The sequence below is a fragment of the Xiphophorus couchianus genome, chromosome 6 (genome assembly GCF_001444195.1).
Source record: "Xiphophorus couchianus chromosome 6, X_couchianus-1.0, whole genome shotgun sequence".
Lineage (NCBI taxonomy): Eukaryota > Metazoa > Chordata > Actinopteri > Cyprinodontiformes > Poeciliidae > Xiphophorus > Xiphophorus couchianus.
The window spans coordinates 12,900,697-12,926,621 of NC_040233.1; the positions used below are offsets into that span (position 1 = coordinate 12,900,697).

The 25,925-nt window shown below is 38.0% G+C and overlaps 2 protein-coding genes across 11 annotated transcripts in view; one reads left to right on the plus strand and one right to left on the minus strand.

Annotated features, from left to right (window-relative positions):
* Positions 1–8,641, minus strand: part of kcnab1b (potassium voltage-gated channel subfamily A regulatory beta subunit 1b) — a 36,797-nt gene extending 28,156 nt beyond the window's left edge. For 2 of the 5 annotated variants that reach the window (XR_003595965.1, XM_028021141.1), the window contains exons 1-2: positions 2,334–2,578; positions 1,178–1,740 (exon numbers count right to left, since the gene is read on the minus strand). Coding sequence is in view for 4 of the 5 variants with exons in the window: in XM_028021141.1 (XP_027876942.1) it covers positions 1,178–1,392 (215 nt within the window). In the remaining variant the exon portion in view is untranslated. Of the gene's footprint in view, positions 1–1,177; positions 1,741–2,072; positions 2,091–2,333; positions 2,579–2,662; positions 2,775–8,407 lie in introns of those variants that run through there. The other 3 variants (XM_028021144.1, XM_028021145.1, XM_028021146.1) reach the window with 3 other exon arrangements.
* LOC114146789 (complement C1q-like protein 2) lies at positions 2,592–24,758 on the plus strand. 6 transcript variants are annotated; one of them, XM_028021151.1, is made up of 5 exons: positions 2,592–2,712; positions 14,694–14,867; positions 14,965–15,000; positions 23,366–23,461; positions 24,085–24,758. In XM_028021151.1, the coding sequence occupies exons 1-5, from the start codon at positions 2,652–2,654 to the stop codon at positions 24,363–24,365; spliced, it is 648 nt and encodes a 215-aa protein (XP_027876952.1). In that variant the 5' UTR covers positions 2,592–2,651; the 3' UTR covers positions 24,366–24,758. The 6 variants fall into 6 exon arrangements, with proteins under 6 accessions (XP_027876952.1, XP_027876950.1, XP_027876949.1 ...); XM_028021148.1 differs by lacking the exons at positions 2,592–2,712; positions 23,366–23,461 and adding an exon at positions 15,712–15,762 and having other exon boundaries at positions 14,572–14,867; positions 14,965–15,087; positions 24,136–24,758; XM_028021147.1 differs by lacking the exon at positions 2,592–2,712 and having other exon boundaries at positions 14,574–14,867.
* Positions 24,759–25,925: the final 1,167 nt, after the last annotated feature.

Here is a 25,925-nt window from a genome sequence, read left to right on the forward strand (position 1 = left end):
CACCACGCAGCTTTACTGTCACACTTTCCAGAATGTGCTGTGCGATGGTGGCAAGTCATTAATGGAGCTGCATGAAGCACAGTCAGAGTATTAAACTAAGACCTGAAAGAGCAAACCCAACGTCGACATGGAAGCACAAACTATGTGCTTCCATAGTTTGGAAGCACATAGTTTGTGCTTCCAAACTATGTTCCTCTCTGGCATACTGTGTTGTTGTTTTAAAAGTCTGTTTGCTTTTCGATTTTAAGCGAATGATTTGTTTTGGGTTTTTTTTTTTTTTGCTTTTTTATCGTAACTTCTGTATTTGGGTCAATGTTTGTCAGTAAATTCTCCATGGAGTGGGAGGAAAAGATGTCTTCCTACTATTTCTCAAAATATTCACATAATGGCATGCATTTGTACTCCGACTCTTACATCTGTAAAATAAAATCAAGAGTTCACCTAATTTAGCTATTAAGACATAGACATCAAACAACACTACTTCCACAGAAAGCATGGTGGTGGTAAGATCATGCTGCGGGAATGCTTTTCATAAGCGGGGACAGGGAAGCTGTCAACCGGCATGGAGATAAAAACATGGCAATCCGGAGAGAAAATTTGTTACAGGCTGCTTTTGCATGACAAGGATGCTAAACGTGCAGCCAGAGCTACAGTTGAAGAAATGACAGCTTATTTATGTGTTAAAATGCTCCAGTCAGCAGTTTAAATCCAACCAAGGATCTGTGACAAGACTTGAAAGTTGCTGTTCAGTCACCATCCCATCTGAATAATCCCAAGAGATGCAAGGGAAATCTTTCAGATTTGTTTTAACACATTCAGAAAAATAATGTGACATTTGTCTTCCGCTTCCCGGTAACGCTCATAAAATACCAAAAATTAATGTACTAAACTTTGTGGCTGTACTGGAACGCTCTCGAGTTTCTCCTCAAAGACCAAACCTTTTTAATTTACACGCTTCAGTCTGAAAAGATAAATATGCAGCTTGGAAAAATGTCCCAATCAATCATCCCACTCATCACCTGTCGCTCAACTCATCTTCGTTTTTCTTCCCTTCTTACCATTACCTCCTCATTGTGCGCTTTTCTTTTCACCACCTGCTGCTTCTGTGTAAGTTTTTTTTTTTTGTTGTTGTTCTTCACGCAAACAACAACGTCTCCGCCGTCACCATTTTACATACCGGTATTTCATGCCGGTCAACTTGGCAGTGGACTCCTTCAGGTTGTGGTGGTAGCGGTGGGTGAAGGAGCCCAGGCTGCGGGCGATCAGGGCCACGGTGCGGAAGCGGGCTCGGGCATGGCTGGTCGTGTTGGGGCTGGTGGCGTTCTGCTTGCTGTGCTCGCCGTTGCGAGGGGCCTTCAGCCCGTGGTCCGTACACGCAAAGGACACCTGCATGGCTGCTGGCAAAAAGCCACAAGCTGCTCCAAGACGAATGAGACCCTATTCGTGTCCTTAACGTCCTTGAGAGTCTTCTAGTCTGTCTGCGGAAGCCCGGAATTCAGACTATGTGAAGTTGAAAGTGAGTGGTCCGGGCCAGTCCTGCCTAATTCTGCCGAATCTCATATGGAAACGGCAAGAGGCAACGATGAGGTTGTTCAGTTTGTTTTAAGGGAAGAATCGCCGTCTCATGCAGCTTCTCACAGCTGGACATGTCAGGGATGCAGTCTTGACACGGACGCTAAACGTCAGCGTCAGAGTGTGGAGAAGCTGCAACGGGGATTCCCGGGGCCAGTCTCTCTGCACCTGGAAATTGAAGAAAGGATGAAGATGAAAAGAGAAGGACGGGGTGATTAGAAGGCGGTCAGTTAGAACATGAACTTATAGTTATAGGAGGAACTTTTAAAAAACAATGTTTCGTCTATTTGCCTTCTTCTGCCATAATGGTTTTTTTTCAAATGTAAAAGAAGTTGAAATTGACCAGTTTTTTGTCTTTGTGCTGCCACATTCCGCACATCTTTTTTTTTTTTTTTTTTTTTTTTACCATTTTTACAACTTTTCAAACCAAATTTAGTTTCTTCTTCAACTACTTCCTTTGTGCTCGTCTGAGATGCAGAAATGTGTCAGTCTCTTTTTACCCTTAAGCTGCAGCTAAACCTTTAGTCCAGCTCTTCAAGTGAAGAGAGTAACACTGCACCACCAGACAGGACGTACTGACACTGTTGACGAGCATGCGAGGTAATTATGGATACTCACACCCCGACACACATCTTAAGAATAAACCCATGCTTTCAGAGAGCGGCGGAGGTTTGCCGATTTAAAACCGTGCATGCAAAAATGTCTCCTGGTAAACAGCGGCAGGCGCGAAAACAAATCCTAACTGATGCTGGTGTTCTTACACAGCGAGTTGCCGGCGGTCAAATAGAAAGATGCACGGATGTCTGGATGTCTTCCGACTCGCTCACAACTTTTGAGAGGGATCAGTCTGTGTTCACAGTGTGCAGGAGTCCAGTGCAGACATGTATCCAAACACATGCAGCATTTCCCTCACAAGCAACAACAACGAAAAGAAGCGTTGACCTGCCTCCAAATTCCTGCAGGAAGTCACAGAGCTGCGTTTTTCATGCTCCCTGGTTTTGCAGCATGAGAGCCCTGCGTGGTGGAGGGACCCTGGAAATGCAAAGGACAAGCGCAACGGAGGAGGCACGGAGAGGAGGATGCATGGTACCTCGCTCCAGAAGGAGGCAGATGCTGTGAGGAGGCGAGGAGCAGCGTGTGGTGAGAAAGTGAGCCGGTCGCTGAATGAGGACGGGTCTGTGTGAATGTGTGTTATAGGCAACTGCCTCTGACTGTTCGCCTGGAAGAGCTGCAGCGTTTTACACTATGGCGCCACACACAGAGAGAAAGAGAGAGAGAGAGAGCTACATGTGAATGGGAAAGATGTGTGTATGTGTGTGTGTGCGTGTGTGCTCGCACTCTGTTGCTTTAAGATATCCACCTTAGACATGGTGTCAAGGTAGATTAAGCTGCTTAATTACCTCTTGCATGATTCTGTATGCTGCACATTTAACGCCCCCCAACCAACACAATGCAGCTTCAATCATAAAACAAATATGCAGGTCCACTCTTTGACCTTCAAAATGCAACCTTCTAAAAAATTAATTAAAGTTAGAGTGGTATAGTGCAGTAAAGTACAAAAACCACCGAGCACAGCGGCACCTTACTTTCCCCCATGTAGCAATAATGTGACAATGCCAGATTTCCTGGTTCATTGAACATCCACACACCTCGAGGCTGACGCAGCTTTATTTAGATCACTGTGATGGTGTCAGATGGAGTCGACACTTGTAAAAACTATACGTTGTGCTGAATTACATTTGCAGGTTTTTAAAAATAAATTCCATGCTTTATTGGATCCAAGACATTCCCCGCTTTCTGAAGTAAACCAAAGTCTCATAATCTGAGATAAATGTAAAATGAACACTGTGGATGTGTGCTGTGTCAGTTATGTCGTTGTCGCAGCAACATGTTTTAGTTATAGATCAGGGGTGTCAAACACATTTTTGTTTTGGGCCAAGATCATGAATGCTCGTAAAGGGCCTGTTGTGCCAGCATGTATTGATAAAACTTTTTCACGAACTGTTATAATCTCAATGAATTGAGCATCTTTTCAGTCCCTCCAGGATTTTGTGATACTTCCTGTGATTTTTTTGCAATAAAAACCTAATGTTTGTGGTACTAATTTGGCAATATTTATGGTATTGCCAAATTACCGTAAATATACGGTAATTTATTTACGGTATATTAAGTGTCGGTAAGTGTGACTTTTTATTACTCGCTGTATAGATCATGGACTATAATCTGACATCAGTTAAGGCTGAGGCAGCTGTTTAGTGCGAGTAAGAAAGTTTCTGATAATTTTTGATAAATAACTTCAATAAAATCCCATTAGTATAAAAAAGTGAGGGGATTTGTTGATTTTGCGTGAATTTCCACAATAATTCTCAAGAAACTTATAAGGGCTGATTGATATAATTTGCCAGTAAACAGATAAAAACGGAATTGATTTGATTGATAACATAATATTTGAGCATATAGTCATATAGTCCATATTAAGTTGTTTATTTTCTTATTTTCATTATTTCCTCCAGTATGATTTATTCCTTCTTCTAGTTTAGTTTCTCTTTTTAAGTGTTGGATGTATCTCTGTTGTTGTTTATGTTCTCTCCCTTCTAGTTTCATCTTTGTTTTTGCCGTAAGTCACTTTGCCATTTATTTCTGCTGCCAGTCATTTACCGCATCAAGCCTCCCTCGCTTCGTTCCCAGCTGCAGTCAGTTTCCCTGCTTAGTTCCTTCACTCTTTCCTCTTTATATCTAGCTTACAGACTCATTACTCACTGCTCATTCATTATGTTTGCTCCATGCCACTGTTTCTCTCTGTCTCATGTTCTAGAGCAGTGGTTCTCAAATGGGGGTACGCGTACCCCTGGGGTTACGTGGAGGTACTGCAGGGGGTACGTGAAGCTTTTCAAAATATCTTTAAAAAATCAGTAGGTTCCTCATAATAAGTCTTGGGAAAAATTATTTTGTAAAAAGTTTGATAAAATATAAATGTGTGTTCATGCACTGAAATTTATATTCAGTACTTAGTTTCAATATCCTTTAAAATAAAACGGTTTGACTGGTTTTATACCTTCCTGGTGGTCACCGTCTTCTGTTTTTCTTTTTTGTTTAACCATGCAATGTTTGCAATATGGATGTATTTGTCAGGTTCACTGATATAAGTTGTTTGGCTTTAATAAATCAGACAGTGATTTTACAGCACTGTACCTCTTTTTAATTCCAAAAATGTTTTGCCCGTGTCAGGGGGTACTTGACTAAAAATATATTCTTAAGGGGGTACATCACTGAAAAAAGTTTGAGAACCACTGTTCTAGAGGACCAGGGTTGTGAACCACTGCTCTATCCTAGTTTGACTCTTGTCTCCGTATGTGTGAGGTAATAGTCACGTTTGCGCCTCAGAAATGAAATTATAATGTTCACGCCCCTTTGAAACAAATAATCAGATGAATACATGTTTATGAACACACATAATCATTCCTGGTAGTGATTCTGTATTACATCCTTACCTCAGAAAGAGCCAAAACAAAAGTGTCAGAAACGTCATGGTCTTAGTTCTCTTCGAGGAGAACTCCGTCACACTGACTCTGACAGTTCGAACCCAAATCAAACTTGATGGTTCTGTTTCTTCCAGTTTGCTGTAGGTTATTTGCACAAACATTTCATGTAGTCAAAATCATCATGAAGATATTAGGTCTCAAAGCCAGAGCACAAAGAACTCCAAAGGCATCAAGGGGAAGTTTGCAGACTGTGGAGAACTCCCTCCAGGGCTCTGAGCAAACTGCTCTCACAACTGTTTGCGTCCCAGGGATGTGTAAACTCAATGTGATGTGTAAAATTGCAATGCGTACGCCTCCTTTAAAATCCTACAACCCTCTGAGAATAAATGGAGAGAAGTTGCATCAGCTTTACCTTGCTGCTGCTTCATCTTCAGATAGCTATTTTTGCCTTCAGCAATGCCTGCTTTGGCCTGATGGTGTAATTCCTCAGCGCTCTGGAGGCGTAACTGTGGCATAGACAAAGCTGCAAACGTACTTCTAATGTCACGAGCACCTCCAAGGTTTCTATTTTCTTCTGCTGATCCAGTTTGAAAGTGTGCCAGTCGAAAGCTCATACATTCTGGCTTGAATCCTGAAGCCTCAGTAAACACTGCTACCTCAAGGCGATGCGCGTTTCTCAGAGAACCTCCTGGAGCAATGCTAGAAACAGCCATGAGGTGAGTGTGCAGAAGTTGAAATGAGCTGTCATGATGCTGCACAAAAAGAGACTGATGGATTTCTGCGCAGAAATTAACTGAGGATTTCCAACAGGTACAGCATCTGTCCGCGTCGCACCGCCTGTGGTTCGTCCTGGTAACGATTTTGTTTATGATTGCAGTGATTTTCTTTGGTCAATGCCACATAAACGCTTCCCAGAGCAGAATTAGAGATTTCTAGTCACGCCGGAATTGTATAAAAAGGAAAAATCCTTCCAAGAACTCCACAAAGTCATCCTTGCGTCACATCTACACAAGATCATTTTCAATATTCTTTTGTCTGTTCAACTTTTTCTCATATTTTTTTTTTCACATTGCATTCTTTTTTCCCCATCTACTCATCCCCACAGCACAAGTCCATCATCTCTTTTATTAAAACTTCACATCAAGCCATGAATGCGAATCATTGGGATGCATTTCGCATACAGAGCACAAAGGAGGGAGCCTCGGTGGTTTCATCTGTCCCAAAAGTAACTGTGTTAAGGCATAATTACCAGATTTATGGAGCTCTATGGATCTCGCTCCATGAAGCGCTGGTGCAGAATGTTGACTCAGAGTCAGATATGCTGGCAGAATGCTTTATGAGCGTTTGACAGAAAAGGCAAGAGCAACCATCTGTCAACCGCAGCGTCACAACCGTCGCTTCTGTCAACGGCGTCTGTCTCTCAGATTCCACTGTGATGACACTGACAAAAGTCGACATCTTCTCAGTGTCGATCCCTACAGATGTATCCTGCCATGTGTAAGTCACGTGCATCTCCTGCTTGCAAGTGGCTTCTTGGTGGGACATTAAGTAACACCGGGGAGATGAATAGTTTCTTAAAGCTTTGAAAATACTCTGCACAAGTGGAGAATTTCTGGAGACATGCAGCGGGATTTCTAATTTATTCCACTATAAAAAATGTCAACATGAGATTCTGTCAAACTCACATTTCTTTTAAGTACCAACTGCATCTCTAAGATGATCGTTTTTGTCCTTGTGCCTTAACAATATGCTAAAATAACTGAATTCTCGAGAGTAGCTCTCTGCACGTCAAAATGCTTAAATCAGGCTTTTTCACTTAATGTAATTTCTGCCTCTAAATCTATTCATTTTTCCACGTTTGTTCTGCATTTTGGTTTGGTTGTGATTAAGGAATAACAGGACAATATGTTGTTGTGAGTGAAACACAGTTCCTTTGGCCTTTCCTATACAAAAAAGTTGAAAATGTCAAATATTTTTATGACATTGTAGCAGTGTAGGTTTAAACCACTTGTTGCACTCACTCATTGTAACTTGATAACTAATGAAAAACACAGTAAGTCTGTGTTAATTTTTGATTTTCTCCCAGTGATCAAAACAAGCATGTTTGGTTAACCAATCCTTAGAGGTTTTCTGTGCCTGTGCAGGATTGTTGGACAGATGTATCTGTATTTTCCCATGTCTTACCTACTCAGTGCCCAACTTGACGTTTGAAGTGATGATAGTCATGGCACGGTATAATACTCAGGACACAGCGATTCCCTGGCTTGGTCTGACCTAACCTGCCCAGTGACAACAATAAAAGGCTGCTATATCTGAAAAATGTTTAGAATCTCAAAGTTTCCAATCCCAACGATCTTGGTTTTTAATTCTGTCAGTAAGGTGTGTGCTGTTAAGTGCACAGTTATCCAACCTCTTTTAGTCGGATAACGTTGCTAGAAGCAGAAATAGTTCAGCGATTTTTGGAGAACAATGGGTTTGAGGTCTTGACTTGACTTCCAACCTAGATAGTAAAGAATCTTTGAGGGGCATCGGACAAACAAATGATAGACATAAGGCCTCACCTTTATAACCTGGAGCACCTGCTGCTAACATATTGGTCCCAGACACCACAGCACAGTTCAACCAACACGTTATGAGATGGGTAGTCATTATTCTACATCTGATTGGTTTGTATTTCTTTGTAGAAAAAGGATTAAATATCTTATATTGGGTGATGTTTCAGCCTTTTTGAGGTTACGATCAAGATTTATGGCTTATCCTTTTATTCAGCTTGAAGATTTTACACAAAAAATCCAAAATCTAAGCTTTTTCAAAGCAATGCAACTGTTTGGAATCAGCATATTTTACCAAATAGTGTAGCGGATTATGAAAATTTCCTATTTGCTTTAATAATCAGCTCTTTTAAAACATAAGTTCTAAAGGGCTTATACTCACTTTCATTTCTTTAATGCTATGGAAACCTGTTGAAGTTAGGGGAAAGCATTAAATGCATGCATTAAACAGCAGATTTATTATCCGGGAGAACTAGGGGATTTCACTGAGCTAGATAGAATCTTGTCAAGAAGCGATGAAAGCATTAGGCATTTAACAGGATGCTGAGCAGAATCAAAGTTTAATTTCAACAACCAGTGACTCATAAATAACACAAACAAACAGAGAGAATATTCAAACAGGCTTTGAGTTATTCTAATCACAGGAAGAAAACTCATGTTGATGGGATTTAATCAAATCTTGTTCAGTACACCTTGAAACTCCTCAATCATATTATGATAATTTGGGGAGTTAGTGTAAAATCATACTGTTCACAAGGGGCATGAAGCATCTGTTCATAGTTCTCCAACAGGGAACCCTACCTGTAGACCGTGCAGTCATGAGGAAGAGTAGTTCCTGGAAGCAAACTGGTTTGGTCCCGAGGATGGTCGTCAACACTCTGCTCCTGCTTCAGCTGCCCCTGAGGTGTGCGTGCGCTCCAACACTTTCTGAAAACCAGCTGGTGGGGTTTGAGGTGTGCGACCTGGCTCCTGCCCCCTGCCTCTCCAGGATGGAACTAGGGCAGCGATCCTCTCCTGGCCCCTCTCTCTCAGCCTCTACATTGAGGTCTCACCACACGCTGCCTTGAGATACATTTTTCGGATAGACTGATGGGGACCCCTGCTTTAGATAGCAAATCCCTTTCTATATATGTTGCCCTTCATACGTCTGTGTGCGAGTACAAACCTGTGCCGGCCATGTAAGACAGCACAGGCTTTGTTATGTTGCAGTGTTCCTATAATACACAAGGACTAATGAAGCGATTTAGAGTATTATCCTGACACATTTTGCACGCATCACCACATCATTCACATGTTCTCCGAGCAAAGCAAGCCAAACACGCACACACACACACCATAAGCACACAAATAAACTTGACCCACAAACATTATGAAAGGATATAACAGAGAGGAGGCCAGGGACGGCTCTGCATGCCATACCTGTAACGCCGACTTTATTTTTAGATGACCATTTATAAGACAAAGACTTTTGTTTGATCTTATTCCAGGTCCAGCTTGACAACGTTGCACATTTGCAATGGAAGGTGATCAAAGCAACACGGAGATTTATGTTTACTTGTTAGATATATCTTTATAATACAGGTGTTATAATAGGTCAAAACTTGATACAACCACACGCTCTCCCCTGAGTGATTCATTAAGTGATGACAGAAACTCAGTTAAAGGTATTCAGGTCGGCTGTGAATACACACATTTAAGAACTTTTTTTTTAGAGGATTTAAGACCATTCAAGAAGAGTGATTGATCGATTTAAACTTTTATGTGTCTGCTTTTGTCTGCTTATCCAAGATCAGGATGTGAGGGCAACAGGTCCATGAGGGAAACATAGATATCCCTCTCCCAAGCGACAGCCTTTCCCAAGGAGTTCCCAGGGCAGAAGAGATTTATAGTTCTTCTTGTTTGTTCTTGTGCTGGGGGCTCCTCCCAACCGGACCTGCAGAGAAAGTGAAGCAGCAATGAACCTGCGCCAATATCCAAACCTCCCAACCGGACCTCGTCTCATCTTTAAGATGAGACGAGATATGAACTCATATGTGGTGATGGAGCTCCTAACCCTAAATCTAAAGCTGAATTAAGCAACATTACAGAGAAAACTTATTTTAGCCATTTGTGTCAAGAATCTATTTCTTTTGTTTTATCCTGCTCTCACTCATGAATCAAGGCACCGAGATTCTTGAACTGATCTGCTTGAGACAGAGACTTACCCCCAACCTTATTCTAGCTGAGTATCATGGCTTCAAACTTAGAGGCGCTGACTCCACTCATCTGCTCTAAATGCTGCGTTTTCACCAGCTACAAGTGGGAAAATATAATCATAAATAACAAAAATATAGACTTGAAAACATCAGTCTGTGTGTAATTCGTCTATACAAAATATTTCACTTAGTGAACGAACTTTTCAACAATATCCACTTCATTGACTGAGACTGTGCATAGTTAGGGTGCTTGTATTTTGTATCAAAATGGGCAGGCAAATGTCACTGTAGCATATTTAAATGGCCAAAAGCAATAGTTCAGTTGGATTTCATCAGATATTTTAAAGGTCTTCTCTGATACAGTGGGTGATTTTGTAACAGTTTTCTGTCTTTGTGCTTAGCCAAGTCTAGTCTGCTGACATTCTTCCAGCCTCAGTGTTCAGTCCTGGGCTGGTAGCTCCAAAGTAATCTCTCCGCCAGTCTTTATTGACTCCCACATGCAGAATCTGCCATTCAGTTTCTCTTCCACAACCTAAAATCTGTTCTGCTACCCAGGTTTGCCTCATAGCAGCCAGGCCTCTCTAGTCACTGCCAGCCAGCACAGAAAGTCAGTGTCTGGGTCTTTGTGTTTCCAACTCAGGGCCCAGTGGGGTTCCTTTGCCTGACCTTCTGTCTTGTCATTTCTACTCTACCTTTGTCCACATTCTTTATGATCCATTATTCAATGCAATGCATTCATAGGTGCAGAAATGATAAATTTAAATAATATAAAAGATTAAACAATTCATGCATACTCTCCAGTAAAACTCCAGTCATGAGAAAAGAAAGAGCACTGCCTTTGATTTATGTGTCTTATGTAATTTGGACATAGCAAAATATTTTATAGATTCAATTTTTTTCTATTATTTCTTGTACAAAAAAATCACAGTAGATTCCAGAGTCGTTATTTACCGAAAAAGCAGACCAAAGCAAAAAAACAAAACAAAAACAAAGGTAAGACATACCTTTAGAACTCGGTAAAGAAAATAACATGTTATTTCACATTAATACTCCAGTTAAAAAAGGTGAATTATCTTTTTTTTCCCAACACTGTAGAACAGGATACCAACTATTTATTTGTTGTATCTGGCTGCCCTCTTGTGGGCAGACAGAGAATATGCCATTTATTGGAAAACAATCGGTTCCACAGCTACATATAAAAGACACAAAATGTTATAAGCATTATATTACAAATTATAATCAAAGAAATAAATCTAAAGCTTTCCAGAATTGCACACATATACACAAGCCAGTGAAACTGGTACATGTCGTTCAGGTCTGAGCATTTGAACACACGTGCTAAGAAAAATAAGATGCTGGAAAATGTGTGGGAGCAGCGAGCACCGCTGTATCCACTGTTCCCTCCCACTCATTGTGCTGTGTGAGAGACTGAATCAGAGCTTCTGGTCTATTTCAGTGCCTGGATATGAGAGGTCTTTTCTCTCCCCCTTCCCTCTAAGACTAGAGGGATTCACCCACACAGGGTGACTTCTGCAGGAAGAAAGTCAAGCTGGCTGGAAATCAAACGCACACAATAATGGATGCAAAGAGCTTCACTTTCTAGCAAAAACATAATAACAGAACAAATGGATTAACATTTTGTGTTTTCTGGTAATGTACAGATTTGTCTGATTCTTTTATTCTCAAATGTAGTCAGATAAACCATCAAAGGAATCATTTCTTAAACTATGATGGTAACGGTATGAGAATTACAATATTTCAATAAATAAAAAAAAATGCTGCTTTTTAACTGTCATTGTATAATTTACACTTACAGGACCTGTGTGTGAGCCTCTCCTCTCATTTTCTGCATGAATTCTTAAAAAACGTTTTAAATGTGTTGTGGTAGACCTTAAAACCAGATTTTCAAAAATAACAGCACAACAGGCTATTCAGAGTACCTCCATTTCTGCTTTGAAGAAAAAAAACACCAAAAAAAACATTGCCCAAAATATTTTTTTACCCTCTATTGTTGCCTGGTGAGTTTTTCCTCAATTTTAGTAAATGCTCGGTTTAAACGAAATGCATTTAAATGATGTTTTTCATTAGTGAGAAAACATGAGGAAATACATAAACAGATAAAGCCAAAATCTGAGACAGTTAACAAGCAAAAGGGGCATTTCTGATACCAGAAATCTTTTTTCCCCCCTCTTAAACCTTCATTTATCCTACCGTTTCTTCTTGTGAATGACTGAATTCAAATGTTGAAATTATACCTCTCCCTCATTAAATCTCCATCCAAAAGTTCCTGATAATGGAAACACACTACTTCCCAAATTGGGCCATTGTACCCCGGTTATTTTGTTTTGCTCCTGTAAATGCAGTGGAAAGGCAGCGGGGTGATACTGGCTCCAGGAAAAAGCTCCTGGAACAGATATGCAGACGAGAACTTTAATCTTTACTGAGCCTCGGATGCACATGCCTGCCCTCGTGTGGGCAGAGGAGGAAAAGCAAGCTTCCCAAACAAAATAAACAAAGTTTCAATATCTGAATATCGAGCAACGTAAATCTGAATTATTCTAAACCAAACAATCATAAATGAAACGCTCAAATACAAATACATCCTCACAAACAATTATAAATATTAAAGTTTAGGTACTCAGTGATAAAGCCTTGCTGCAACTGTCAGTCATTCACAGGTCTACATTTTGAAGTTCAGGCTGTGGAAATGGAGATGAAGCATTGATGAATTTAGGGGAATTTGAGAGAACCTCAGATACTGTCTGTGTCCTCCTACTCAGCGATCAGTGCGGAGGCAGAGCGTTTATTCTATTCTGCTTCCTGAAATGTGAGGTCTTTTCTTCACTACTCCCTCCAAGACCAGAGTGATTCATCCACACTTGTCTGCAGGCAGAAATGCAAGAAAAAAATAAATAAAATATCCTTCAATGTTGAGTATAATTACACTTGATAGCTGACTTTCTCTGAAACAGAAATATCTCTAAGATTTTTTTGACTTTGGAAGTGTAACCCTGTGACTTAAACAATATCTTGTTTATTTAAGTTCTGTAAAACATCTCATAGATAAAAATAGTTTTAGGCTCAGACCTGTCCTTATTTGAACATAGATCTGTTTATGCTATAGCAACCACACCTCCATTCATTCATTTGGAGGTGATGATTATCCAGCTCCAACACTTCATTGTCCGACCCTTCCTCCCCAGAAAAGTTGAATTCATTATTGCTTTCTGAACTGCATGGCTCAAAAAATGGGGTTGCAGTCCTTCATCAGAACCACCGTCTTCTTCTTCATCACTCCATAGCTTCTTCCTCCAACACTGCATTTACATTTTGACTTACCCTCATGACATCACAAGACTGCGCTGGCGCTTGACCCAATTACTGCAGACGACAGACCGGCAACCTGTCCAGGGTGTTCCCTGCCTTTCGCCCGAAACGTTCGCTGGAGATTGGCAGCAGTAGCCCTCCTGACCCCATTAGGGACAAGGGTGTTAGAAAATTAATGGATGGATGGACTACAGACGAAAATAGCAACACTTTTCAATGCCGTGGATTGTGTAGTAGTCTGTGAGAAATATTTATTATTATAATCTTTTGTCTATACAGAATGAATGCAGTCCATGTTTTTAAATCCAGTGGTTTTACTCCACTCTCTCCTCAGTGGGGAACTTGTCAAAGCTTGTTTACCGCATTCTTATCAATACCTCCAACAGTTTTTGAGGAACTCAATAAAGTTTAACTTTATCTCTAGAAATTAACATCTCTATATCAGGACAGAAAAAAAAACTGTTAATAAAAGCAATAGATTATAAAATAATGAGGTTTTTAAAATTATATGTCTCCAGTCTATTCTCGAAAGTAATCATGAGGTTTGGTTTGCTCTCACCTTCCTGACTGTCACGCATTTACTGGATGATAATGGCAATTTGTATGAATATGAATACATTTAGTTAAGAAATATAATCTAAATTGTGCAAAACGTGACAGTAACAAGATAACAAAAAAGGACAGCAAGTGCATTTGTTCATCTTGAAAATAACATTTATAAAACTAAATCAAGAGCTAAATTACAGTAAATCTAATGGATTAGATTTACTACACAAAAATTGTAGCAATAACTTTTTAAAGATTTAGCTAAAACAATCTGGTTTGGTCAGGAAGGAAATTTATGGAGATTTATGAAAAGAAAAATCAAATAAAATGAAAAAATATCTGGGATTTTCTCTCCCTCCAAAATATAAAGAAATTAATTTCACACCACTACATTATATCTTTTATTCAAATGAGTTTATAAGACACAGATTTAAAACTGATTGTGATGATTGCTATATGAACCTAAAACAACAAGCATCTATTTTTGTCAATCTTTAAACATCTTATGGGAATCTCTTCATACATTCCTAACCATAAAGTCCATGAACAAAGACTCTCTCTTCAAATTGTTTAATATGGGTATGTATCTGAGAGTAAAACACTTGAGTATAATATTAATATTATTTTTACATTTTCTAAGGCAATGGCAAATCTAAGCCATTATAGTTTATTTTTAAACAGGAACTCCATCTGCTTGAACCTTCCTTGCACAATTTTTTTTATTTGATATTTTATGTAGAAGTTATTGTAGTCATTAGGAGACATGACTGTTTCTCTGTGTTGGTCTACATATTGGTGGGTTTTTTTGTTTTTTAGATTGTTTCTTGTTGTGAATAAAGATTTTGTTAAGAATGTAAAAAAAAAAAAAAAAAAAAAAAAAAGACATGGGTCACTCCCTTGTTTGAATTGTATAAATACATGCAGCAGAAACACCTGCAAGCAGGAGCAGTTCAAGATGAAGATTTCTGTGGCTGCCTTAACTTTCTTTTTCTTCTATGCATGTGTGGCTGAAATCTCAGCTCAGCCGACAGGAGATAAAGATGGTGGCACCATTCAGTCATCTGGTGACACAGACTGTGGCGCAGCTGAAGCCCAGAAAACCACTGAGCAACTTTATGTCATTTTAAGAGCGGTTGAAGCCAAACTTAGCGACACTCAGACAGAGATCGAGGTCCTGAAGTCACAAGTTCAAGGTAAGAGCAGCAGATTTGGAGTTTCCTCTTTCAGAAATTTTACTAGATAGACATTAAATAAACATTATAATGAACACTTATTTTCATGTTTCCTAAGTCAACAAGGTAGCATTTGGTGCATCTATAAGTGCAGGTGGAAATATTGGACCTTATAATACCCACACCATACTGATCTACAAAAAGGCCTTCTTCAACACAGGGTCATACAACCCAACAACAGGTAAACCTATCACAGTGATATATTTGATTACGCTTATTGTTTAAATTAGTGTTTACAAATACTGAGAGTTTGAAGAATTTTGCTGGACTTACAGAGGTAAAATAAATTATTGCTTTTCATGTAAATTAGTGTGATCATGTTAGGGAGGACCTAAAATAAAAAACTATAAAATACATTTAAGTGGGGGGTGGAAAAAAAAGGAAAACAAATGGTCAGGGAAAATCTGTGAAGAGGTTAAGAAAGTATGCTATACTAAAATTATTAACAATTTTAGCAATGCATACTAAAATGTTAGTATAGCACACTGACAAAATAGAATCTGTGTGTGGTATGTGGTAAATAACATGTACTTTCATAATCCTTAAACAGATTAAGGATTACGATTGCATTCACAATACAAAAAGATAATAAAACAAATGTACAAATGAACAAAGAACGAATTCCAGCAAGTCATTTAAAGGCATTTTTAGCTAAATCTTTTAAAATAGTATCCAATATTACATCATCATTACATTATGAAGTTAAATTAAATTTTTTGTTTTTGAGGTTGCTCAAACGTCTTACTGCATATGTGTTCAAAAGATCACCAAAGATCACCATAAACATTACGTTTATTGTCCACAGGTATTTTTACGGCTCCTGTCAAAGGAGCCTATTACTTCAGCTTCTCTGGACATAATCAACTAAACAAATGGGCCTGCAACTGATGAAGAATGGAGAGCGGATAATCACTGGCTTCAACCATGTTGATGCTATAGATCGTCATGAGACAGCAACCAATGGGATGACTCTGCAGCTTGTAGTTGGAGACCAGGTTTACGTGAGACTGATGGAAGGCACATGGATTTATGACAATGACAATAGTCAAAGTACCTTTATTGGTCATTTATTATTCCCTCTGTAAAGTTCCTGCAAAAGAATAAAGCTAACATACACATGAAATAGATTTTATTTCAGTGATAATATTTAGTGATAGCCCTTATTGATGGGGACAGATATCAGGATAAAAATAGATGCTGTGTGTGCTATGTCTTAAATGTGAGGTGATCTGATGTATGTAATAAAACATTTTTTTACAATCATATTCATATTTGACCAATTAAAATCTAAAAGAAAACACAAAAACACATACAGTATGTCTATTTCTTCAGCTGCTCTGGACAAGACCTGCTGTCCTGTCAATAATCTTGGTCTAGCAAACCTGCTGCAGCATATTTCATCTCTTAAAGTTCAGGTAGGGATATGTCTACATGGTGCTCAAATGTCAGTTATGGCAATCAGTTAGGCGGGTTATTTCCATAACTTGAGACTTTATTTCATCTTCACATTCTTCTAATGCAACAAGACTCTGGCTTCCATCTGTTCCGTAACAACATCCTGTTATTTTTGAACCTTCTCAACTTATCTCTGTACACTAGTTCTTCTCTTAGATTTACACAAAATATTGTTTTAATTCAAATATCTCTCTTTTTAAATTAGATACAGTGGATTACAAACATATGTCTTCCTCTTGAACTTTTCCATATTGTGTCACATTACAACCACACACATAAACATAGGTAATTGGAATTTAATGTGAAAGACCAAAACAAAATGGTAAACACTAACGAAGTGGAAAGAATATTATACAGGACTGGAAATTTTTTTTTAATTATTATTTTACAAATAAAACACTGAAAAGTGCAGTGTGCAAAACTATTTAGACCCCTGGAGTGAATACTTTGTGAAACCAACGGTTTGCTGCAATTCCAGCTGTATGTCTCTTAGAGTGCATCTCTACCATGTTTGCATATCTACTGAATCTTTTGTCCATTTGTCATGATTTGCAGTTGTGGAATGTGGATTGTGGACGCAGTGGACCCAGGTAATACAGGAAATGATAATTTAATGACAAATAATGCACAAAATCCAGACAGCACAGGTGAGCAGAAGGCTACGAGCTCAGAACTGGTAGCAACTGGAAAATAGAAACAGAAACATATAGAAATAGAAACAACGATGTTTCACAACAGTAACGACGAAAACCCGACAAGAGACACAGATGGATTCAAATACACAGAGGATAATCAGGGGAAACGAGACACAGCTGGGGGAAATCAAGAGGTAGAAAGGGATGACAAAGACACTGAACTGAACACACAAACCTAAATAAACACACAGAAAAACCAAATCCTCACAACATTCTTCTTTGCCAAACAGCTGAAGCTCAGTCAGATTAAATGGAGAGTATTTGTGAAGAGTAGATTTAAGATCTTTCCACAGTTTTTTGATTGGGTTGAGGTCTGAACTTTCAAACCCATGAATATGTTTTGTTTTAAACCATTGCAGTGTAGCCCTGGCTTTATGTTTTGGGTCATTGTCCTGCTGGAAGGTGAACCTCTGCCACAGTCTCAAGTCTCTTTCAGAGTCCAGCAGGTTTTCTTCCAAGATTTTTCTTTATTTGGCCCATTCCCCTTCCCATCAACTCTGACCATCTTCCCTATCCCTTCTGAAGAGAAGCACCCTCAGAGCATGATGCTGCCACCACCATATTTGGGACAGGGCATGGTAATGAAGAATGGAGAGCAGATAGTCTCTGTTTACAACCATGCTGCTGGAAATCATAATGAGACAGCAACCAATGGGATGACTCTGCAGTTAGAAGTTGGAAACCAGGTTTACATGAGACTGCGTGAAAACACCTGGATTATTGACAATTCAAATGATCATAGTACCTTTATTGGCCATTTATTATTCCCTCTGTAAAGTTCCTGCAAAAGAATAAAGCTAACATACACATGAAATAGATTTTATTTCAGTGATAATATTTAGTGATAGCCCTTATTGATGGGGACAGATATCAGGATAAAAATAGATGCTGTGTGTGCTATGTCTTAAATGTGAGGTGATCTGATGTATGTAATAAAACATTTTTTTACAATCATATTCATATTTGACCAATTAAAATCTAAAAGAAAACACAAAAACACATACAGTATGTCTATTTCTTCAGCTGCTCTGGACAAGACCTGCTGTCCTGTCAATAATCTTGGTCTAGCAAACCTGCTGCAGCATATTTCATCTCTTAAAGTTCAGGTAGGGATATGTCTACATGGTGCTCAAATATCAGTTATGGCAATCAGTTAGGCGGGTTATTTCCATAACTTGAGACTTTATTTCATCTTCACATTCTTCTAATGCAACAAGACTCTGGCTTCCATCTGTTCCGTAACAACATCCTGTTATTTTTGAACCTTCTCAACTTATCTCTGTACACTAGTTCTTCTCTTAGATTTACACAAAATATTGTTTTAATTCAAATATCACTCTTCTTAAATTAGATACAAAAATATGTCTTCCTCTTGAACTTTTCCATATTTTGTCACATTACAACCACACACATAAACATAGGTAATTTGAATTTAATGTGAAAGACCAACACAAAATGGTAAACACTTACGAAGTGGAAAAAATATTATACATGACTGTTTTTTTTATTTTTTTTTTTACAAATAAAACACTGAAAAGTGCAGTGTGCAAACTATTTAGACCCCTGGAGTGAATACTTTGTGAAACCAACAGTTTGCTGCAATTCCAGCTGTATGTCTCTTAGAGTGCATCTCTACCATGTTTGCATATCTACTGAATCTTTTGTCCATTTGTCATGATTTGCAGTTGTGGAATGTGGATTGTGGACGCAGTGGACCCAGGTAATACAGGAAATGATAATTTAATGACAAATAATGCACAAAATCCAGACAGCACAGGTGAGCAGAAGGCTACGAGCTCAGAACTGGTAGCAACTGGAAAATAGAAACAGAAACATATAGAAATAGAAACAACGATGTTTCACAACAGTAACGACGAAAACCCGACAAGAGACACAGATGGATTCAAATACACAGAGGATAATCAGGGGAAACGAGACACAGCTGGGGGATATCAGGAGGTAGAAAGGGATGACAAAGACACTGAACTGAACACACAAACCTAAATAAACACACAGAAAAACCAAATCCTCACAACATTCTTCTTTGCCAAACAGCTGAAGCTCAGTCAGATTAAATGGAGAGTATTTGTGAAGAGCAGATTTAAGATCTTTCCACAGATTTTTGATTGAGTTCAGGTCTGAACTTTCAAACCCATGAATATGTTTTATTTTAAACCATTGCAGTGTAGCCCTGGCTTTATGTTTTGGGTCATTGTCCTGCTGGAAGGTGAACCTCTGCCACAGTCTCAAGTCTCTTTCAGAGTCCAGCAGGTTTTCTTCCAAGATTTTCCTGTATTTGGCTCATTCCCCTTCCCATCAACTCTGACCATCTTCCCTATCCCTTCTGAAGAGAAGCACCCTCAGAGCATGATGCTGCCACCACCATATTTGGGACAGGGAATGGTGATGTGCAGTTTTAGTTCTCCACCATACATAGCACTTTGCATTTTGGTGGAAAAGCTTTCCTCTTGCCAAGTTTCTATGAAGACTACATTTGTGCAGTGCACAACCAATAGTTTTCCTGTGGACAGACTCCCTCACCTGAGCTGTGGATCTCTGCAGAGTCTCCCCAGAGTCACCATGGGCCTCTTGGCTGCATCTCTGATCGGTGCTCTCCATGATAAAATCTTTTAGGGCTAGGATTAGGGTTATGGGTTATACTCTCTGCACTTCACAGAATTAATGTCACAAGGTGACAACATTTTAACACTTTTTCCATTTATCTGTTGTGATCACAGACAGGAATAACGGGACAGGCCAACTTTTCAACTTCATCTCTACATAACCCATTTTTATCACAAGTTTCTTCCCGTGATATTAGGTGGTGTTTTGTTTTCAGCTCAAGAAGCAACGATAGAATCCAGGTCAGTATGTTGTTCCCATAATTTGAGACTTTATTTCCTCTTCACACTCTACTACTGCAACAAGGCTTTGGCTTGCAGATGTTAACACCATCTTTACATGGGTCACTGTTGAATCTTCTCAACTATGTACACAGCTAGTTCTTTTAACGTTTATTGTAGGATTATATTATGTGGCATTTTTTTTTTTTTTTTTTTGCTGCTTATTTGGCGTTATTATTAAGCGTCTCCGTTCTGGAGAGTCTAATGTCTGTTTATTCTTACCGTCATGGATAAAAGACAGCCTCTTCTGGCAAAAGTGAAAAATAAATAAATAAATGAACCACCCGTTCAAGTAGTTGTGGATACATTGGTTTTTAAACTTACAGAGCAAACAATCATTTCTTTATGAGTCCTGCACATGAAAGTGTCAGCAATCATGCAGTTTACCAAAAATGTGTAGCTAAACCAGAAACTCTATCCATCTTATTCCTGGTAATGCTGATGTAGGATTGACTGTGTTAGTTTTAAGGTGTAGCTAGTGGTGTGTTTTGTAATTGTCAAGTTAAAAAACTTTGTGTGTTCGATTAATTAAGGTGTGCAACTCAACTGGTTTTACTCTGGGTAATTTCTCACATCCATAAGATGACAGAATTGGTTTGTCTTCCGATTGGGAAACCCTAATAATACTCATTTATCTACAGGTTTTTTTTCCCCTTTTATCATAAAAGGAATCAGTTTTATCACTTTGCAAGTTCAGAGTTTATAGGTCTTGACATATTTCACAGAATGTATTACAAATTGCTTGATATATATTTCATTTTTTGAATGATAATGTTAACAAACACAGGACGGAAAATAAAAATAATATTCAGTTTGTTTAAACTGGACACGAGTAAGAAATTGAAATTGCTTCAGTTTTCAATTTTAGGGTCATGTATTACAGTTTATGAACAAAATAGGTCAAGAATCAAAATTTTTCTCATCTCTACAAACCCTTGTTGACTCTTAGCTGCACAAGTCTGCCCTCTTGTGGACAAAGAAGAGAGCTAAAGTCCAAAATGAAAAGAAAAGGCTAAAGTCTTCAAGGCTCTTATACCTTCTCCACAAATGATAACTGTTGGTTTATTCATATAAGCTCTGAGATGAAAACCTTTTCAGCTGTAGCCATCAGTCATTGACAGGTCTAGGTGTACAAGTCCAGAGACTGAAAATGTAGATGAGGTGTTAATGAATGTAGGGGGAGCTGAGAACACCTCAGTGTCTGTCTGTGTCCTCCTACTCAGCGATCAGTGCGGAGGCAGAGCGTTCGTTCTATTCTGGTCCCTGAAATGTGAGGTCTTTTCTTCACTGCTCCCTCCAAGACCAGAGTGATTCATCCACACTTGTCTGCAGGCAGAAATGCAAGGAAAAAAAACCCTTCAGTGTAGACTGTCAGTCTGAGTTTCTCACAAAATGGAAATATCTATTATATTGTATTACACACATTATCTTATATGGCTGTCAACTGTTTTGCTTCAGAGCATCCACAAATCAAAAGCATGAAATATTGAAGGCTATGTTTCTTTTTCCCTCTGACACGTCTCCAAATTTTCATAGTCTATCTTTTCCCATCAGAACATTCATGAGTTTGACTGTTTCAGCAAAAGAAATTTGGTTGAAGTTGCTGTCTAAGCAGTTCCCAAGTCAAAGGGGTCAGAAACCTTTGTAATCCACAAGAAGGTTTCTGTGTGGATTACTAAACAGCAAACTCATTTGCAGCTTAGATAGTGGAAATAATTGTCCCTACAACTAATAAATGGAGTGAAAATGATAAGTGTTTACAACTGTTTTTATTGGAAGTCATAATGAGTCAGCAACCATAACTAGTGCAGCACCTTTGTAGTATAGTATAAGGAGTAGTAGTATTGCCTTAAAAGGTATGTAGGGTTTATGATTATTTGATTGTTAAAATGATGTGATTGAATGCTTAGTGGTAAGAACAACTTATGTCCAAGATGAGTTGTGATGTAATATAATGTACGTTAAAGAAAAAAGGAAGGTGTCTTTGACTTTTTAAGAAATGATTATAAAAACGTTCATTACAACACTGTTCCTTAATGCGAATAAAAATGCACTTGTTTTGTTTCTGCCACTGATAAAAAAAAAAAAACTAAAAAACTTGTATCTGTTATGACTTAAGAGATACTTAAGAGACACTATCTCATAAGGTAAGTCTCATGGGTTTTTTATTCATCAGAGTGCTCAAAATGGGTTTCTGTATATTTGATATGGTGTAGTAGTGTGAGGTACCATGGTGCTGCAAAACAAAGGAGTCTTTATTTTGCAGCAAACGACAGCTTCTCCACAGGCCACCAGCCCACTAACGGAGAAATTCACCGGTAGACTGTCATGCCCGTCTCTCCTGCATAGTTTGTCTCATGTACAGAACAAATTAGTTACCAGGTTTTTATAATTACCAGATCAAAGGTTTGTTAGTTAAACTTCTTGGAAACTTCAGAAAAGTTTTGTATTTAATGATTTGCAGTGGTGTTAAAAATTGTTTGCTCCCTTCCTGATTTTGTTTTTGTATGTTTGTATGTTTGTTACACTTCAGTGTTTCAGAAAACCAAACCAATTTAATATTAGCCAAAGACAGCACAAGTAAGATGGAGTTAATTTCCTGCCAGAACATTGCAAATCCAATAAAGGTAAAGCATAAAGTAAAACGTATTTCACAAATTTTCCATATGTTTTGTGTGTGTTTTGTACACACAAAATATACCTCTCAAACTGTTCTTTACTATAAAATAATCCAAAATGCAATTTTTCCGTAGAAAATTATCTCCATATTGCTTGTGTTGTCTTTGTCTAATATTTAAAGTGCTTTTGGACAGCTGAAACACTGAAGTGTGGCAAGCATGGCAAAAAAAAGAAGAAAAAATCAGGAAGGGGTCAAGCAATTTTTTTACACCACAGTAAATCAATAAAAACAGAAATTCTGTGAAGTTCTCAAGAGTTAGAAAAGTTTAACTAAGATCCTTGTTTGAACTGTATATATAGTCAGGAGAATATACAGCAGAGCCAACTACAAGCAGGAACAGTTCAAGATGAAGATTTCTGTGGTTGTATTAACTTGCTTTTTCTTCTATGCATGTGTGTCTGAGACCACAGCTCAGCCAACAGGAGAGGTCGGTGACACAGATGACGGCATCATTCAGAAACCTGGTGGCCAAGACTGTGGCGCAGCCGAAGGCCAGAAAACCAATGAGCAACTTTATGTCATTTTAAGAGAGCTAGAAACCAAACTTAGAGACACTCAGACAGAGATGGAGGTCCTGAAGTCACAAGTTCAAGGTAAGAGCAGCAGATTTGGAGTTTCCTCTTTCAGAATTTTTACTAGATAGACATTAAATAAACATTATAATGAACACTTATTTTCATGTTTCCTAAGGCAACAAGGTAGCATTTGGTGCATCTATAAGTGCAGGTGAAAATAGTGAAAATATTGGACCTTTTAATACCCACACCACTGTGATCTACAAAAAGGTCTACTTCAACACAGGATCATTCAACCGGGGAACAGGTAATCCTATCACAGTGATATATTTGATTACGCTTATTGTTTAAATTAGTGTTTACAAATACTGAGAGTATTTTGCTGTACTTACAGAGGTAAAATAAATTATTGCTTTTCATGTAAATTAGTGTGATCATGTTAGGGAGGACCTAAAATAAAAACTATAAAATACATTTGAGATTTAGGGGGGAAAAAAGTAGTAGGGAAAAAAAGAAATTAGAAAACAAAAGGTCAGGGAAAAACTAGTATGAAGAGGTTAAGAAAGTATGCTATACTAAAATTATTAACAATTTTAGCAATGCATACTGAAATGTTAGTATAGCACACTAACAAAATAGAATCTGTGTGTGGTATGTGGTAAATTACATGTACTTTCATAATCCTTAAGGATTATGATTGCATTTACAATACAAAAAGATTATAAAACAAATGAACAAAGAACGAATTCCAGCAAGTCATTTAAAGGCATTTTTAGCTAAATCTTTTAAAATAGTATCCAATATTACATCATCATTACATTATGAAGTTAACTTAAAAGTAGTTTTTTTGAGGTTGCTCAAACGTCTTACTGCATATGTGTTCAAAAGATCACCAAAGATCACCATAAACATTACTTTTATTGTCCACAGGTATTTTTACGGCTCCTGTCAAAGGAGCCTATTACTTCAGCTTCTCTGGACATAATTTATCATCTAAAGCAATGGGCCTGCAACTGATGAAGAATGGACAGCAGATGGTCACTGTCGTCAACCATGTTGCTGGAAACCGTCATGAGACAGCAACCAATGGGATGACTCTGCAGCTTGAAGTTGGAGACCAAGTTTACATGAGACTGTATGAAAACACCTGGATTTTTGACAATTCAAATGATCATAGTACCTTTATTGGTTATTTATTATTCCCTCTGTAAAGTTCCTGCAAAAGAATAAAGCTAACATACACATGACATAAATTTTATTTCACTGATAATATTTAGTGGTAACACTTACTGATGGGGACAGATATCAGGATAAAAATAGATGCTGTGTGTGCTATGTCTTAAATGTGAGGTGATCTGATGTATGTAATAAAAATTTTTTTACAGTCATATTCATATTTGACCAATTAAAATCTAATAAAACACAAATTGTTTTCATTGCAAAAACCTGTTTCATTCTTTGAAAATCCATTTGTGGTGACGCTCCTCTAAACTTTTATTCAGTTTTAAACAAGGATGTGAAAACATCATTTTCTCAATTGCCTCAAAAGCTGTTAAAAAAGTCTTCAAAACATGAAAAACTCAATAAAACATATTTGCACAGCATGGGTGACAAATGATTCTGAAACACAAAACACCTCTGTCAGTTTTACCAATATGAATGTTTTATTTGAATTATTATTAGTATATTATGCTATAAAAATAAAATTTGATTGATTTATTAAGTGAATAACACAAGTAAAGAAAAAAAGGGAAATAATAAGGAGAATAAATAACACACCTGATTTTACTCTTGGTAATTTCTCACAACCATAAGATGACAGAATTGGTTTGTCTCCCGTTTGGGAAACCCCAATAATACTCGTTTTAATCTCTACTTCAGTATCTGTTTTTCCCCCCTTTATCATAAAAGGAATCAGTTTTATCACTTTGTAATTTCAGAGTTTATAGGTCTTAACTTATTTCACAGAATGTATTACAAATTGCTTGATATATATTACATTTTTTGAATGATAATGTTAACAAACACTGGACGAAAAAGAAAAATAATATTCAGCTTGTTTAAGCTGGACACGAGTAAGAAATTGAAATTGCTTCAGTTGTCAATTTTAGGGTCATGTACTACAGTTTATCAAGAAAAAAAAGAATTAAGAAAAAAGAAAGAATTAAAAAAATTAAGAATCAAAATTTGTCTCATCTCTACAAGCCCTTGTTGACTCTTAGCTGCACAAGTCATTTGAACTATCATCATACGATACTGCTATTGATTTCTTTGATCATTTGGAGTAAAAATCAGTAGCGGCTGGTGCTAAAAAAACTGAGGGGGGCGCACACAAACAAACAAATGAAAAACAAACAAAACAAATCTTAAAAAATAGCACTATTTGAACATGAATTTTGCCCTCCTTTCCTTCTGCCCTGCAAATTTCTCAATTACATTCTTGTTAAAGTCAGTCATCTCTGTGACTAGTCTTTTCTCCATTGACAACATGGCCAATGCATTCAGCCTGTCCTGAGTCATTGAGTTTCTCAGAAAAGTCTTGATTCTTTTCAGAGTTGAAAAGCACCTTTCAGCTATGCTAAGTTTCCCCCAAAAACTTAGCTTCATTGCATTGTCTTGGTGGCTGCGGCTGTTTTCGTGCCGTTTGCATTTTTCTGAAAGATGTTTTAAGTCTCTTACCCCAGTTGTTGTCCACATTGCCTCCGTGCCAGAACTTTGAAATAGCAAACACGGAAAGCAGTAAAATGCATTGCTTAATGCAAACGTAACCG

Bases quoted from the DNA above. Each gene is read 5' to 3' on its own strand.
- LOC114146789 (XM_028021150.1), top strand. From the start codon at position 22,986: ATGAAGATTTCTGTGGTTGTATTAACTTGCTTTTTCTTCTATGCATGT. The intron at 23,233-23,329 runs GTAAGAGCAGCA...ATGTTTCCTAAG, and splicing joins CCTGAAGTCACAAGTTCAAG to GCAACAAGGTAGCATTTGGT. The intron at 23,462-24,084 runs GTAATCCTATCA...TATTGTCCACAG, and splicing joins ATCATTCAACCGGGGAACAG to GTATTTTTACGGCTCCTGTC.